This window comes from Enhydra lutris, unplaced genomic scaffold (genome assembly GCF_002288905.1).
Source record: "Enhydra lutris kenyoni isolate GAN:26980312 unplaced genomic scaffold, ASM228890v2 scaffoldscaffold31, whole genome shotgun sequence".
Taxonomy (NCBI): Eukaryota; Metazoa; Chordata; class Mammalia; order Carnivora; family Mustelidae; genus Enhydra; species Enhydra lutris.
The window spans coordinates 22,657,961-22,671,572 of record NW_019154115.1 but is presented as its reverse complement, the minus strand read 5'-3'; the positions used below and the strand labels follow the sequence as shown (position 1 = coordinate 22,671,572).

The 13,612-nt window shown below is 43.8% G+C and overlaps 1 protein-coding gene across 1 annotated transcript; it reads left to right on the top strand.

Annotated features, from left to right (window-relative positions):
* Positions 1 to 11,260: 11,260 nt before the first annotated feature.
* Positions 11,261 to 12,954, top strand: LOC111153368 (ribonuclease pancreatic-like). Its single transcript, XM_022512363.1, has 2 exons — positions 11,261 to 11,283; positions 12,474 to 12,954. Exons 1-2 carry the CDS (start codon positions 11,261 to 11,263, stop codon positions 12,952 to 12,954), a joined length of 504 nt encoding a protein of 167 aa, XP_022368071.1.
* The last annotated feature ends 658 nt before the right edge of the window (positions 12,955 to 13,612 follow it).

Below are 13,612 nucleotides of genomic sequence, written 5' to 3'. Positions count from 1 at the left end.
TATCATTAAAACTGTCTATAAAAGTCCTGATACTTGGCGTGCCTGGGTGGCCTAGTAGTTAAGTAAGCATCTGCCTTTGGCTCAGGTCATGATCCCAGGGTCCTGGGCTCAAACCCCACATCGGGCTCCCTGCTCAGTGAAGAGCTTGCTTCTCTCTCTCCTTCTGCCTACCACTCTGCCTACTTGTGCTATCTCTCTGTCCAATGAATAAATAAAATCTTTTTAAAAAAATATTTTATTTATTCAATTATGAGAGACAGAGAAAGAGAGAGGCAGAGGCAGAGGGAGAAGCAGTATCCCCACTAAGCGAGCATGATGAGTGTCCAATCCCAGGATCCTGGGATCATGACCTGAGCTGAAGGCAGATGCTTAACTGACTGACCCACCCAGTGTCCCAGTTGCCATTTAGTTTTATTGATGGTTTCCTTCATTGAGCAGAACCTTTTTCTTTTGATGTAGTCCCAGTGGTTTATTTTTGCCTTTACTTCGTCTCAGGAGACATATCTAGAAATTTGTTGCTATAGATGATGTCAGAGAAATTACTGCCTGTGCTCACTTCTAGTATTTTTATGGCTTCAGGTCTCACATTTAGGTCCTTAATCCATTTGGGGTTTGTTTTTGTTTGGTAAAAGAAAGTGGTCCGGTTTCATTTTTTGTTGTGTAGCTGTCCAGTTTTCCCAGAGATTTGTTGAAGGGACTGTCTTTTTGCCTTTGGATAGTCTTACTTGCTTTGGTAAAGATTAATTAACCACTAATTAATTAAAGATTAATTAGACTAATTAATCAAATAGAGGAAATGGTGGGTAGAAAAACAGAATTGCTACAGACAGAATGTTTGAAATGTTAAATCCCACATGTGATGGTATTAGGAGGTCAAGCACTTGAGAGGTGACTAGGTCATGAGGGTGTAGCCCACAGGAATGGGGCCTAGGAGAACTCCCTGCCCTGCCACCATATGAGGACACAGCAAAAAGGTAGCCATCTATAAACCATCTATAAATGGTGGCATTCTCAGCACACACCAAATCTGCTGGTGCCTTGACTTTGGGCTTTCCAGTCCCCTAAACTGTTAGAAAGAGATGTTTGTTCTTTATAAGCCATTTAATATATAGGCTTGCTACAGTATCCTGAACAGACTAAGACAAGGACCACAGATAGTGTGGTCAGGGTAAAACTCTAATGAAGGGATATTTAAAGTGAAACCTGTCAAATGAGGAGACAGTCATATAAAAGAATATTTCAGGCAGGAAAAAATAACAAGTGCAAAAGCCCTGTAGCAGGCAAAACTTGGCATCTTCTCTCACCCTAAATAGGTTGGTATGGTCGGGGAGAGGTGAGGGGATAGGAGATGGTGGTGACAAGGCTAAAGAGAAGAAATAAAATACCTAATAGAAGGAATCCGGTTGAGGAGTCAGCAGCTCCTGGATTTCTTGTCATAGAGATGGCATGGCCTCAGGAAAATAGGAAAAGGAAAGCCTAGATTTCTTTTTATTTTTTTAAGATTTTATTCATTAATTTTAGAGAGAGTGAGTGGGAACAGGGGAATGGGGTGGAACAGAGGCAGAGGGAGAGAGAAACTCAAGCAGATTCTAACTGAACACGGAACCCAACATGGAGCTCAATCCCATGACCCTCAGACCATGACATGAGCTGAAATCAAGCACTGAGGGCTTCACTGAGCCACCCATGTACTCCAAGAAAGCATAGATTTCCTAAAGGATGAGATGACATTGACTGTAGACTCTCATTTGAAAGAAATTTAGATGAGCTCACCCAGGGAGTTATACAAGATCAAGCAGTCAAATCCCAGGTCAACAGCTCTCTCCACACCTGAGTGAGGTGACACATCTGAGGGGTTCTGAGGTCCCCTCAGACAGAAGGATGTAATGAGCCTCAGTACTAGACAGAGAGGAGATGAGTGATGCTTTCCCTGGAGGAGCCATTCAAAGAGTCCCACCATTGGCAGCAGGAAGTAAGAGCAACAGACATTGAAATGACAGCAGTGGTGGCAACAATAAACTATGTTAAGTAATGACAAATTCTGTACAGATGTTGACTTACCGTCAATACTGAGAAAAGACAAAAATTAACTGCATTTAAATACAAACAGAGATTTAGAACCATTATTACAGAGCGACAGAGAAGGCTGGGAGATGCGCCACTGGACTATGAAAGAAAAATGTGGACTCTCCATCCATTGGATCTCTCTATACAGTTTTCTTCCTACCAAGAAAAGTGGAATACATGGGCTGGTCTTTGAAAGAATCAGGGTTCCCACACATCAACGATCATGAAAGACCACTGATGAAATAAAGATCTTCTGTCTGATTGTCCCCTTCATTCTCAGAAGCCTAATTCCCTTCTTTATCAACATCATTTATTGTGGTCTGGTCAGTCTGTCCACACAGAGTGCACACATCTTATCCTCTCTGGGCACATGGACACTGTGTGCAGCCTGTCCAAGAGCCTGAAAGCTTGTTCTCAAGAGGGTTTCATTGAATTTGATCAATCACATGGTCTGTCCACACATTCTTGATTAAGATCAAGGTTGTCTTCTCATTTCTCATCTTATGGCAAATCCTGAAACTGCACCTGCCCCACTCTAGGTCCTCCTGTGTAGAGCAATGGCTTTAAATCTCCAGGGTCACTCATCTCCACATCCCTCTCGTGTGCATTTGAGCAGTAGGGATTGTTTAGGACAGCGCTTGTGCCTGTCATGTGAGGAGCCTAGAAGTACAGACTTGGAGGTTATGCATGCAAAAGCCATTCCTGCATCACATTATGCTCTCTCAGCTGTGTGCTTCCCCTAGTTCGGGGTCAAGGCCAGTGTCAGGTGTCACAGTTAGTTGCCATGTATCTTTAGCCACCTTTAATCTATAATATTTCCACAGTCTCTGTATCTTAGGTCTTTGAAAATTTTTTTTAGCATTGACATTCTTTTATTTTTAATTTTTTTCAGTGTTCCAAAATTTTGTTTATGCACCACACCCAGTGTTCCATGCAATACAGGCCCTCCATAATACCCACCAACAGGCTGACCTAACACCCCACCCCTACCCCAGCCAAAACCCTCAGTTTGTTTCTCAGAGTCCATAGTCTCTCATGGTTTGTCTCCCCCTCTGATTTCCCCCAACTCACTTCTCCTCTCCATCTCCCAATGCCCTTCGTGTTATTCCTTATGCTCCATAAGTAAGTGAAACCCTATGATAATTGACTCTCTCTGCTTCACATATACAATGGAGTATTATGCCTCCATCAGAAAGGATGAGTATTCAACTTTTCTATCAACATAGACAGGACTGGAAGAGATGATGCTGAGTGAAGTAAAAGTCAAATTTTTGAAGAAATCAGCATCTCTTTTTAATTTTTCCTTCTAAGTAGACATCATTTTTGGGGACAGTTTTAGATCCACAGAAAAAAATGAGCAGAAAGCAGAATTCTCATATACCCTGTGTCCCCATGCCCCCCATGCACAGCCTCCCCCACTCTCAACATCTTACACTAGAGCAGTACATTTTTTACAAATGATGGACCTACATTGACACACCACCCCAAGTCCATAGAATCCATTAGGGTTCACTCTTGGTGCTGTATATGTGTATGTAACTCAGGTTTTATCTCTTGCTAGTCTATCTTTTGTCAGTTTAACTTGTACATTCCCAGTCTCTGAACCTAAGAGGGTGGAGAAAAAAGTTTCTTCCTTCCCTCTGTTTCCGCCACCTATTCCATAAACACATGTCCAAGTTGAACCTTGGCTCTTCACAACATTAACCCTTGTGCTCATTTGCTCACTCTTGTAATACATCTAACATAGTCTGAGAATTGTTTTGCCCATACCACTATGATGAACTCCAAAAGTTTAGGATGTGTTCGCAATTTTTCCCTTATCTCTACCCAACCCTGCTGAAGACTGATGTTTTACACCTAAACCATAAAATCAGAGATAATGAAAGTATTGGTGTTTAGTAAGTGTGCCGTACAGCAATGCATAAGCAACACCATGTTGTTAGCTGTAGACTATACTATGGCATTGGGGCTCTAATTCAGGCCCATGCTTTTTCTCACTACATGATGTTCCACAAAGTCACAAAAGAAGTTAAGTAGGCATAGAGTCAGGAGCAGAAAGTGTTTCTGAGACTAAGATGATAACAGTCAGATAAGCAGGCATATCTATTTGGCCATCCCAGAGACAGCCCTCTTCTCTTTCCTTAGACTCGTCATTGGACAGGATGAACTGATGACAAGGGCCATCCTCTCAAGGGGCTGGAAGGTCAGTGGAAGGTCAGGACAAACCCCAGACCTCCCTGACTTGCTCCTACACCCAGTCTAAATACTTTTCACTGGAAGAGAGTATTTTCTGAAACTTGATCAATCAACAAGCACTCAGAAATGTTAAACAAAAACTACATTGTTCACTGAGAACTTAAGCCAGTAATGATTTCACTCTTCAGCTGTAACCCTGGTCATCGGAGCTGGCTGACCAAGTTCCAGGCCAGAAATGCTATCTCCAATGGTCCGTTTTTCTGAGGCCTGGGTACATCAGAGAGATTTGAAGCTGTCTTGAGGCAACTTACCCCAGGAACCTAACAGGAATCCAGACCTCTTGAGAGGCAGTTTTGGAGATAGGGCAAGACAGGGGACTGCAGATAGACAGAACCTGCTCTGGATCTACCCCCTTCCTCTTTCTGGCCACTCTACTGTCTACCACACAGAAGGGAGTAGCCAAAGGCAACCTTTAGGTAGCAAGGTAAGCTGCATTATTTAGACCCCTCTTCCTCCAGCCTTCATTCACTCCCATCGCTTCCTATTTACAAACTTGTCTGTCCCATTTTTCCCCCAGGGAGACTCAGGTACAGCCATGTCTCCCACCATCGTCCCTATGAGTTATGCTCAGTTGTACATGGTTATCCCAAGGCTCTCTCGGAGGCTCTGCTTTGGATGTCTCAGTGCCTTCTGACAGTTACCCCAGAGTAAATCTTAGTGTGCCTACTATGATGTCCAAGCCCAGATCTGCCTGTGTTTTCTTGATACACCCATTCCATTTTCGTTGATCTCTGATTCTCTATAAAGACAGAAGTTAGGGCGCCTGGGTGGCTAAGTCAGTTAAGTGTCTGCCTTTGGGTCACGTCATAATCCCAAGGTCATGGGATCAAGCCCCACATCTCGGGCTCCCTGCCAGGAGTGAACCGGCTTCTCCCTCACCCTCCGATGCTCCCCCTGCTTATTCTCTCTGTCAAATAAATCAATAATATCTTTAAAAAAAATAAAGATAGAATTTAGAGATTGTCAGTCTATCCCTCTCTCCCAATCAGAAACATCAATCACTGTCACCTCTACTAAATCAAAATTAAAACTGAACTTTTAATTTTGACTCTTGAAGGAACAATATCAGTAGTGATAATAATAATATAAAAATTCTATTAGGGCTTACTATGTGTTTTCAATAGAGTGACCATATAATTTGCTGTCTGAATTGGGACACTTTGGGGAGTGAAGAGGGACATTATCATTTATTAGTCAAGGGAATGAGCATAAATAGGGATGGGCTTCGGCCAACAGGGGCATATTTATGGTTTCATAGCTATGAACCAGTTTCACATGATAGAGGGCTAAAAGAGCTCTCCTTAGTCTCTCTTGTAAGGGCACTAATCCTATCCACTAGTGTTCCACCTTCATGACATAATCACCTCTCAAAGGCATCACTTCTAAATACCATCTCATTGAGACTTAGGTTTTAATATACAAATTTGGGGTGGCGGGTGGGAAACAAAAAAATTCAGTCTATAGCATCTTAGAATAAGGTACTTTAATTATTCCTGATTTACAGATAAGGAAACAAATACATAAGTTGATATACTACTGATCTTTAAAATCCTAATGCAGGACTTTTGGGTATTCATCTGCACTCAACCAGAAAAATCCAAGTTGGAGTTTCAGGAATAATTAAAAAGGTGAACTGATTCCACATCCCCCCCCAAACACACTCCAGTCGCTATGCATTTAAATTCCCTTTTATTAGTGCTTTGCCAATCATCCAGCTTGTGTGTTTTATAGATGACGAAACTGAGGTCCAGAGAGGCGAAAAATTTTTCCTGAACATAACATACCAGTCATGAAGCTGCAACTAATACATATGGTCTCCTCACTCTACAGGCTCTAGTCAAATTCTCAAGAGTGGTTTATGGAAATGAATATCACATTGTATGTGCCTAAAGAAATGACAACTGTGATGTATGTCAAACTACTTGAGAAAAATTTTGAGAGATTGATATCACATTTTAATCTGTGTAATGAAGATAAATACAGCAACTGGTGATTTAATATATGGGAAATGAGGTCTCTCAGTAATGGGTCACAGACTCATTCTACACTGGATAACTGTTCTCATGACCTATGTTGTCTCATGACAACAGAGATGATGCAGACATTCTCAGAACCCTGTTTTAAAGATTTTTTTTATTTGACAGAGAAAGAAAGCTCACAAGTAGGCAGAGAGGCAGGCAGAGAGAGACAGGGAGAAGCAGTCTCCCCCTGAGCAGCGAGCCCGATGTGGGGCTCAATCCCAGGACCCTGAGACCATGACCTGAGCCTAAGGCAGAGGCTTAACCCACTGAGCCACCCAGGTGCCCCCTGAACCCTGTTTTAAAACAGGTTTGAGGCAAACAAGACTCAAGTCTCACTGCTTAGAGAAAATCCCATTGCTGGAAAGGACATTCTTCTGCTACTCATATTCTTAGTCAACGTCACTGTTTCTCAGCTGCATCCTTTTCCTTGTCTGGTACCCACCTCCCCCTTTCCACCATCCTCACAGACAAGAAAGTCTCCTGTTCCTCTATCCGTGTCAGCCTCCTTCTTGGAGCTATGCTCTATCTCTGAGCTATATTTTCAGTATCTTCTGCTGTACTGACTTTCCTCAAGATGTGCACACCTTCAAGTCACCTTCTCTCCAGTCACCCGCATCACACTAGTGCACAGATTTGCTCCATCCCCTCATTGTCAGCCTCCTTGTTAACTCCATTTCTTTGTCTCTGACTTTCTCTTTAATATATTCGAATAAGGGTGCTCTGAAAGTACTCCAGCAAATGCTCCATTGATCTCCTGATTATTACATGTCATCATTTAATAAATATTTCCTTCTTAAACATTTTTTTAAATTGTAAGATAGATACATATCTTATACATAAATAATGTTATGTATATATAAATATACACATGGTGTGTGTGCCTACTCTCTCTGCATACGTGCACATAGACAGAAAGAGAAAGAGAGAGTGTTAATTTTTTCCCCACTATCAATCTTATCTTTAACTGGACCATTTAGCCCATTTATATAATGTAATTTTTCACTTTTATTCTCCTCTGTGAATATCTACTATCTTATTTTGCCCTTTCTATGTGTCTCATTTGTCTGGCATTTCTATTTCCTATCCTTTCTCTGTTCTTTTGGATTATAGGTATATTTGTCTGTCATTCAGTGACAGCCATTAAAGCTGTTCACAAATAGTTCTCTTGTTCCAGGCACCTAGAAAGATCCTATTTCTCTGTCCCTTGTATTTAAATGTTAACATGAGGCTTTCTCTGGTCAATGAAGTGTGAATAGAAGTGACATGTGTCCCTTTCAGCAGAAATTTTAAGAGTGTCCTGTGGGGTGCTGGGTTTTTTTTTTTAAGGTTTTATTTATTTACATAGGGAGAGACAGAGAGAGTGAGTGGGAGGAAGGCAGAGAGAGAGAGAATCTCAAGCAGGCCCCATGCTCATCCCAGACCCCAACTCAGGGCTTGATCTCATGACCCAAGATCATGACCTGAGCCAAAGTCATGAGCAGGTTGCTTAACCGACTGAGCCACCTGGGCATCCCAGGGCTATGTTGTCTTTCCTCTGCTTCTGTGATTATGACAGTGCATGTCAAGATGAAGCCTGTGTCGGCCTGTTTTCCCAAGTGACTACAGCAGGCAGAGACCCTTGGCTGGACCAGGATAGACACATAGCGGTAAATGAGTAAGAAACTTTAAACTACTGAAATTTTAAGATTGTTTGTTACCGCAGCACAATCTAGACTATCCTAACTGATCCACAGTCTACTTATTCCTTCTGCTAGTTTGGAATTCAAACCCTGTGTTTCGAATCTTTTCATTGTTTACCTTAGAAATTCTCAAATGCATAGTAAACACAGACAAGTCTAATCAGTACTTTTAGTCATCTCTTGAACACTTGGCAATTCACATCACTTCCAAGTTATGTTACTGATTTTATTTTAATTTTATCTTCTTAACTCAAGAACACATCATTGCTTTATATACTCAAGACATCTTTGATTTGTTCACATATTTGTCATCATCTTCTTTTTATTCCTTCCTGAATTTCATATTTCCATTGAGTAGCTTTTCTCTGTAACCTGAAATCCATGCTTAGAAATATTTTTAGTGGAGGGCTGCTTTAATGAAGTTATAAACTCCATTAGGTTTTGTTATATTTTATTGTTTTGTCAGCAAATGCCTTATTTTATCTTCATTCCCAAGTGCCAGGGTAAATAATTCTATGTTGGTGTGTTGAGAAATCAGAGCTGGTGTATTCTGTTAAGATTATGATGTGCTGAAGAGGGGTCAAGCCATCCACATGGTCAGGTTACTCTCTCATCCTTCCAGATACCACTTTGGGGAGTGAAAAACCCAGGTCACCATTTCAGGACATGGATGCAGAAGCAAAGTCTTAAGATTTGTTACTTACAGTTCCGAGAAATGGGGAGATGGAGAGTTGTGGGGAGAGAGTGAATTAATGGCACAGTGAACCAGAGGAAGGGGCAGTCCTCTGTCGCTGGTCAGAAGCAAGCAGGAGAGGGAGAGCAAGGTAACAAGTACCCATCCCTTAAGAAGTGGTTGATGTAGAAGTCACTAACTTTTCACTTGCTCAGCTCTAAGTGGTTATTTTATTTTATCTTTGAGAGGTAGGGGAGGAAGGGCAGAGGGACAGGGACAGGGAATCTTAAGCAGACTCCCCGGTGACAGGGAGGAGCCTGATGGTGGCTGGATCCCAAGACCCTGAGATCATGACCTGAACTGAAATCAAGAGCTGGACACCTAACCAAGTGAGGCACCAGGCGTCCCTCAGAGATTCTCTTACCTGAATAAAGACAATCTTCTGAGAGTGAAACTGCCCTAGATCTCCACTGGGGAAGTTTTACAGACTGGAAAAGAACAGGCTACTCATGCCTACATAAGCAAACATTATCACAAACTGTCTTACTTCCCACTTGTTCCCTAAAAGCTAATTTATCTCCCCCAAAAACACAAAAACAAGACCCCATTTATATCCTATTTCCCTCCCTTCCTTCCCCTATAACGTTAATCTAGAAACCCCTATCCCTTGCTGTTCAGGGAGCCACTTCATTGAGCTCTGACACAGGCGTGCAAATAAACATTGTCTATTTTCCTGTCAGTCTTTTTTTATCAGGGACATTGCAGGCTCTCTGACATGAACCTAAGTGGTTAAGGGAAGTTTTCCTCCCAACACCACTCCAGGTGATATGCGTGCTATGTATAAGACAAAGAGTCAGACCAAACCTGGGTGAAGTGTAGGGTGCTGGGCAAATTACATTAAAAAAGTAAAAGTTCACACCATACCACATCTTCCTCACCCCACTGGCACTTTCCAATTCATACTTGTTAGCAAGTCATGCTGACTTCGGAAGGAGTTCTTGGATATCATGTGGCAACATAATAAAAATTCTTCCCTTTAAAGAATTCTGTTCTTTCTACTAAAGTCCCTCTCTTCTCTCCTCTTCCCCTTTCTTCCTCTCCTCAGGGCTTCAAAACTGCCTACTTTTTCACGTTCAGGTTTTTTGCAAAAAAAAAAAAAAAAAAGCCTGGGAGGTTTTTACTTCACCCCTACTTTCTTAGGAAGTCAGAGATGGCTCCATGTCAATGATACAGATCCTTTATGGAGGATCTCAAGAGCACCCTATGTGAGCCATCACTAGAGCTAGCATTTATCATGCTTTCCAAGGACCTCTCCAAGCCTTCTGCCCATCTTACCTTATTTTGTCCTCATAATAAACCTAAGACGTACTTATCATCATCCCCATTTCAGGGCTGAGGAAATGGAGGAACAGGGAAAGAAATTCAGTTCTGGGAGTTGCCCAGCTCCTCAGATGCTAAATCAGAATTTGGACTGAGACCATCTAAATCCAGAGCAAGGAGGCAGTTATGATTATTCTTCTCATTCCAGAGGAATGTAAATTGTCACCCAGAAAAGACAGGTCTCTTTTTAGGAGGTGTGAAATCGTATAAAATTTCTGGGCATGACAGACTCCATCTTGAAGCTCCATTTCCCCTTGTAGTGAAGTTTTGAACTGGGCGGAAAGACCTTTTGAACTGGCCAGACACAGTAATTGTTTTATAAGCAGTTGCGTATAAAAGCAACGGGACACCTGGCATCTGGGTCATAAAACTGCCAGTGTGGCCTTCGGATAACAGATTATTAATTCATGCAAATCAGAAATCGTGTGTTGTGGTAACACCAATGCATTAATCAACCCAAGTGTAAATCAGCAGGGCTCAGTCTGTCAGAGCCTTCTGCTCCCTGATGCAAGTCAGATACTTGTCCCCGACCCTTTATCCCCAACACTCTGCTCTTCCTGTACAGGAGAGAGCTTTTGAGGCATTGCTCCAAAAAACACAATCCTGAGACTTCCCAGTAAAGGCTTTTGTTCTTGTTCAGTTTTCCCTACTTTCTCAGTTGACAGAGGGAATTCTGCTGCTAAGAAATATGGTGTTCTCTACTTTTTTCACCAAAAGGGATTGGAGGGTGTTGTTGTTTTGTTGTTTTTTTTTTTTTTCCTTATAGGTCGTTTCCAATCCCAGGATGGGGCTCAAACCTGCAACCATGAGATCAACAGTCTCATGCGCTGGTGACTGAGCCAGCCTGACATCCCTTGGGGACTCGGTTTGACTTTAGTTCCTCTCCTCCACTCTGACCTTCCAGGAGTGGTTGCTGTGGCCAAGAATTGCCGCACACCCACCTTCCACATCCAGGAGAGCTGAAGCGGCCAGCACTGGGTAAGGTCGCAGGTCTCCTCCTCCTCCCTGCCCGGAGACTGCCCACGCCCCTCCCCAGACCTCAGGTCCTTGCAGCCTTCCACTGGGGGGCATCTGGATGCCCCACCCTCTTCCCCACAGAAAAGGTGTTGGAATTCCAGCCATGCCAGGACTCCTGGGGAGACAGAAGACCTCCCTCTCTCTGCTGCTCTGGGGATCACATGTTTATGTGTTCTTTGCAAACCTCCAAGCGCTTTTTGGTGAAAATGGCCCCCTGAGATGACCAGGACTTTGCTGGGGTTCAGACATCAGTACCGTAGTGGCCAAGACTCACCCTTCCCAGCAGTCCTGAAAAAAGAGTGGTGTAGATGATTCCCTACAATGTCCTTCTTTACAAGGTACTTGGTTCCCTCTAAAGTGAAACCAAGATGCTCCTCCCACCTATCTTTCCTTGGAAGCCAAGCCCCTTTGTAATCTGCAGAAGATTCCCTCCCCAGGGATCCAGGGATCACAGAGACGGGCCTTCTGCTCTGTCCTAGGGACCAAGCTAGAGATCCAGGTCAGTGGCTGAAGAGGAGATCTCTGGGACTCCTTCTATTTATGCGTTGGATTGGAGGGACCAGGGTGGCTGAGGTTAGCACCTGAGAAAGCTTGGGCTGGACCAGTATGAGGATGGAGCATGTGGGCTGCAGGGAACCAATGATGCTGGGGGAGGGAAGCATTTCTCTTGGGAATACTATGGCATCCCTTTGTGATGCTGGTGTTAGGCACTAGGCTCTTTCCCTTACGTTGCAGGACAACAGGCCCCTGTCTGTCATGATTCTGCAGGTCATGGTGGTAGTTCAGGGATGCCGTTCAGTTCACGGTTTATTCAAAAGGATTTTCTGCTAAGCCCCTTGAGCACTGGGTATAAATGTATTTATTTTTCAAATGTATTTTATTTATTTTTTAGTGTTTTAAAGATTTTATTTATTTATATGACAGAGATTGATAGAAAGCACAAGCAGAGGGGGCAGCAGAGTGAGAGGGAGAAGCAGGCTCCGCATTGAGGAGGGAGCTGGGCTGGAGGTGGGGCTCATTCCCAGGACACCTGATCATGACCTGAGCTCAAGGCAGACACTTAACAGACTGAGCCATCCAGGTGTCCCCTCAAATGGATTTTAAATTTAAAATTTCTAGTATTCAGACATAGGACTGTAGGATTTTAGTTCACTGTCAAGTCTCCACCCAGAAGCGAAGACCACCTCTCTCCAGCTAGTGGGGCTTAAATGCTCTTGGACAAGAGTGTATGTGAGCGTCTCATTCCTTGAAAAATTGCACAGGAGAAGGGGTACCTTTCTGGCTGACCCAAACAGAGACTGTGAGCCAGGGAGGCCACAGGTAGGAGCTGGGGTTCTTTCTCAGGCAGTGCTTTTTCTCCTCTCTCCCTTTCCTGGCTAGGCTCTTCCAGAGAAGTGAGACCACCATGGCTCAGGAGAGTTTCTTCATCCTGTTCCCACTACTGGTCCTGGTGCTGCTGGTGTTGGGCTGTGTCCAGCCTTCACTGGCCAAGGAGTCTCGGGCCGAGAAGTTCCAGCGGCAGCACATGGACCCGGACACCTCCACCGTCACTGCCAGCTACTGCAATGAAATGATGAAGCGCCGGAATATGATGGTTGGACAGTGCAAGCCAGTGAACACGTTTATCCATGAGCCTCTGCATAAGGTCCGGGCCATCTGCTTCCAGGGAAATGTCCGCTGCAAGAACGGGCAGTCCAACTGCCACCAAAGCAGCTCCAAGATGCGCATCACTGACTGCCGCCTGAAGAAAGGCTCCAAATACCCCAAATGCGACTACGAGACCCAGCAGCTACAGAAATCCATCATCGTGGCCTGTGAGTGTGTACAGTATGAGATAGTCCACTTTGACGGTTCTGTGTAGGTCTGCACCTGAGGCCGGAGCAGCGAGATGCCCCACCTCCCTGTTGTGGCAACTGTTTCTCCCCTCTCCCTTCCTGGCTCTGAGAGAAAGATCTCCAACCAGGGCTCCTGTCCCAAACACACAGCGTTTGCCCCTGCATGGTTTGGGGGCGGAGGGGGGCCCGTGTGAACCACTTCACTGCTTCTTTCAATAAAACACTGTTGCAACCACCTGGATTTCTGAAGCTGTCGCCATCTGGTACTGTCTGTGTGATTGCGTTCCTGCTCGGGTGAGAACTGTAAATCTGGGTAGATTTCGTAAGCATTGAATAGAAGCATTACATGCCTTTGCTCCTGACTCTTGGTTTTCAGTGACCTGAGATCATTCCTTTTCTCAGAGATGCCTTGCTGCCAAATATGAAGCTTTTAAGTATGGGCTATTTGAGATGAAAGGGAGCTACAGTCTGGGACTGTCCTGCTGGGTGAGCTGATGGAGGGTGAGCTCAAATTCCAAAATCTCTGGCACGGAAGGAAGGATAGGGTAACCTCAAGAAGAGCCAGCCAGGTCTTCTTGGGCAGGAGTAAGGGATGAAATTATGATCCTAAATTTTCCTTTTCCTTTTATTGAGTGAGCTATTACCAGATCACAAAAATAGCCATCTCTTAGTTGGAAAGTTGGA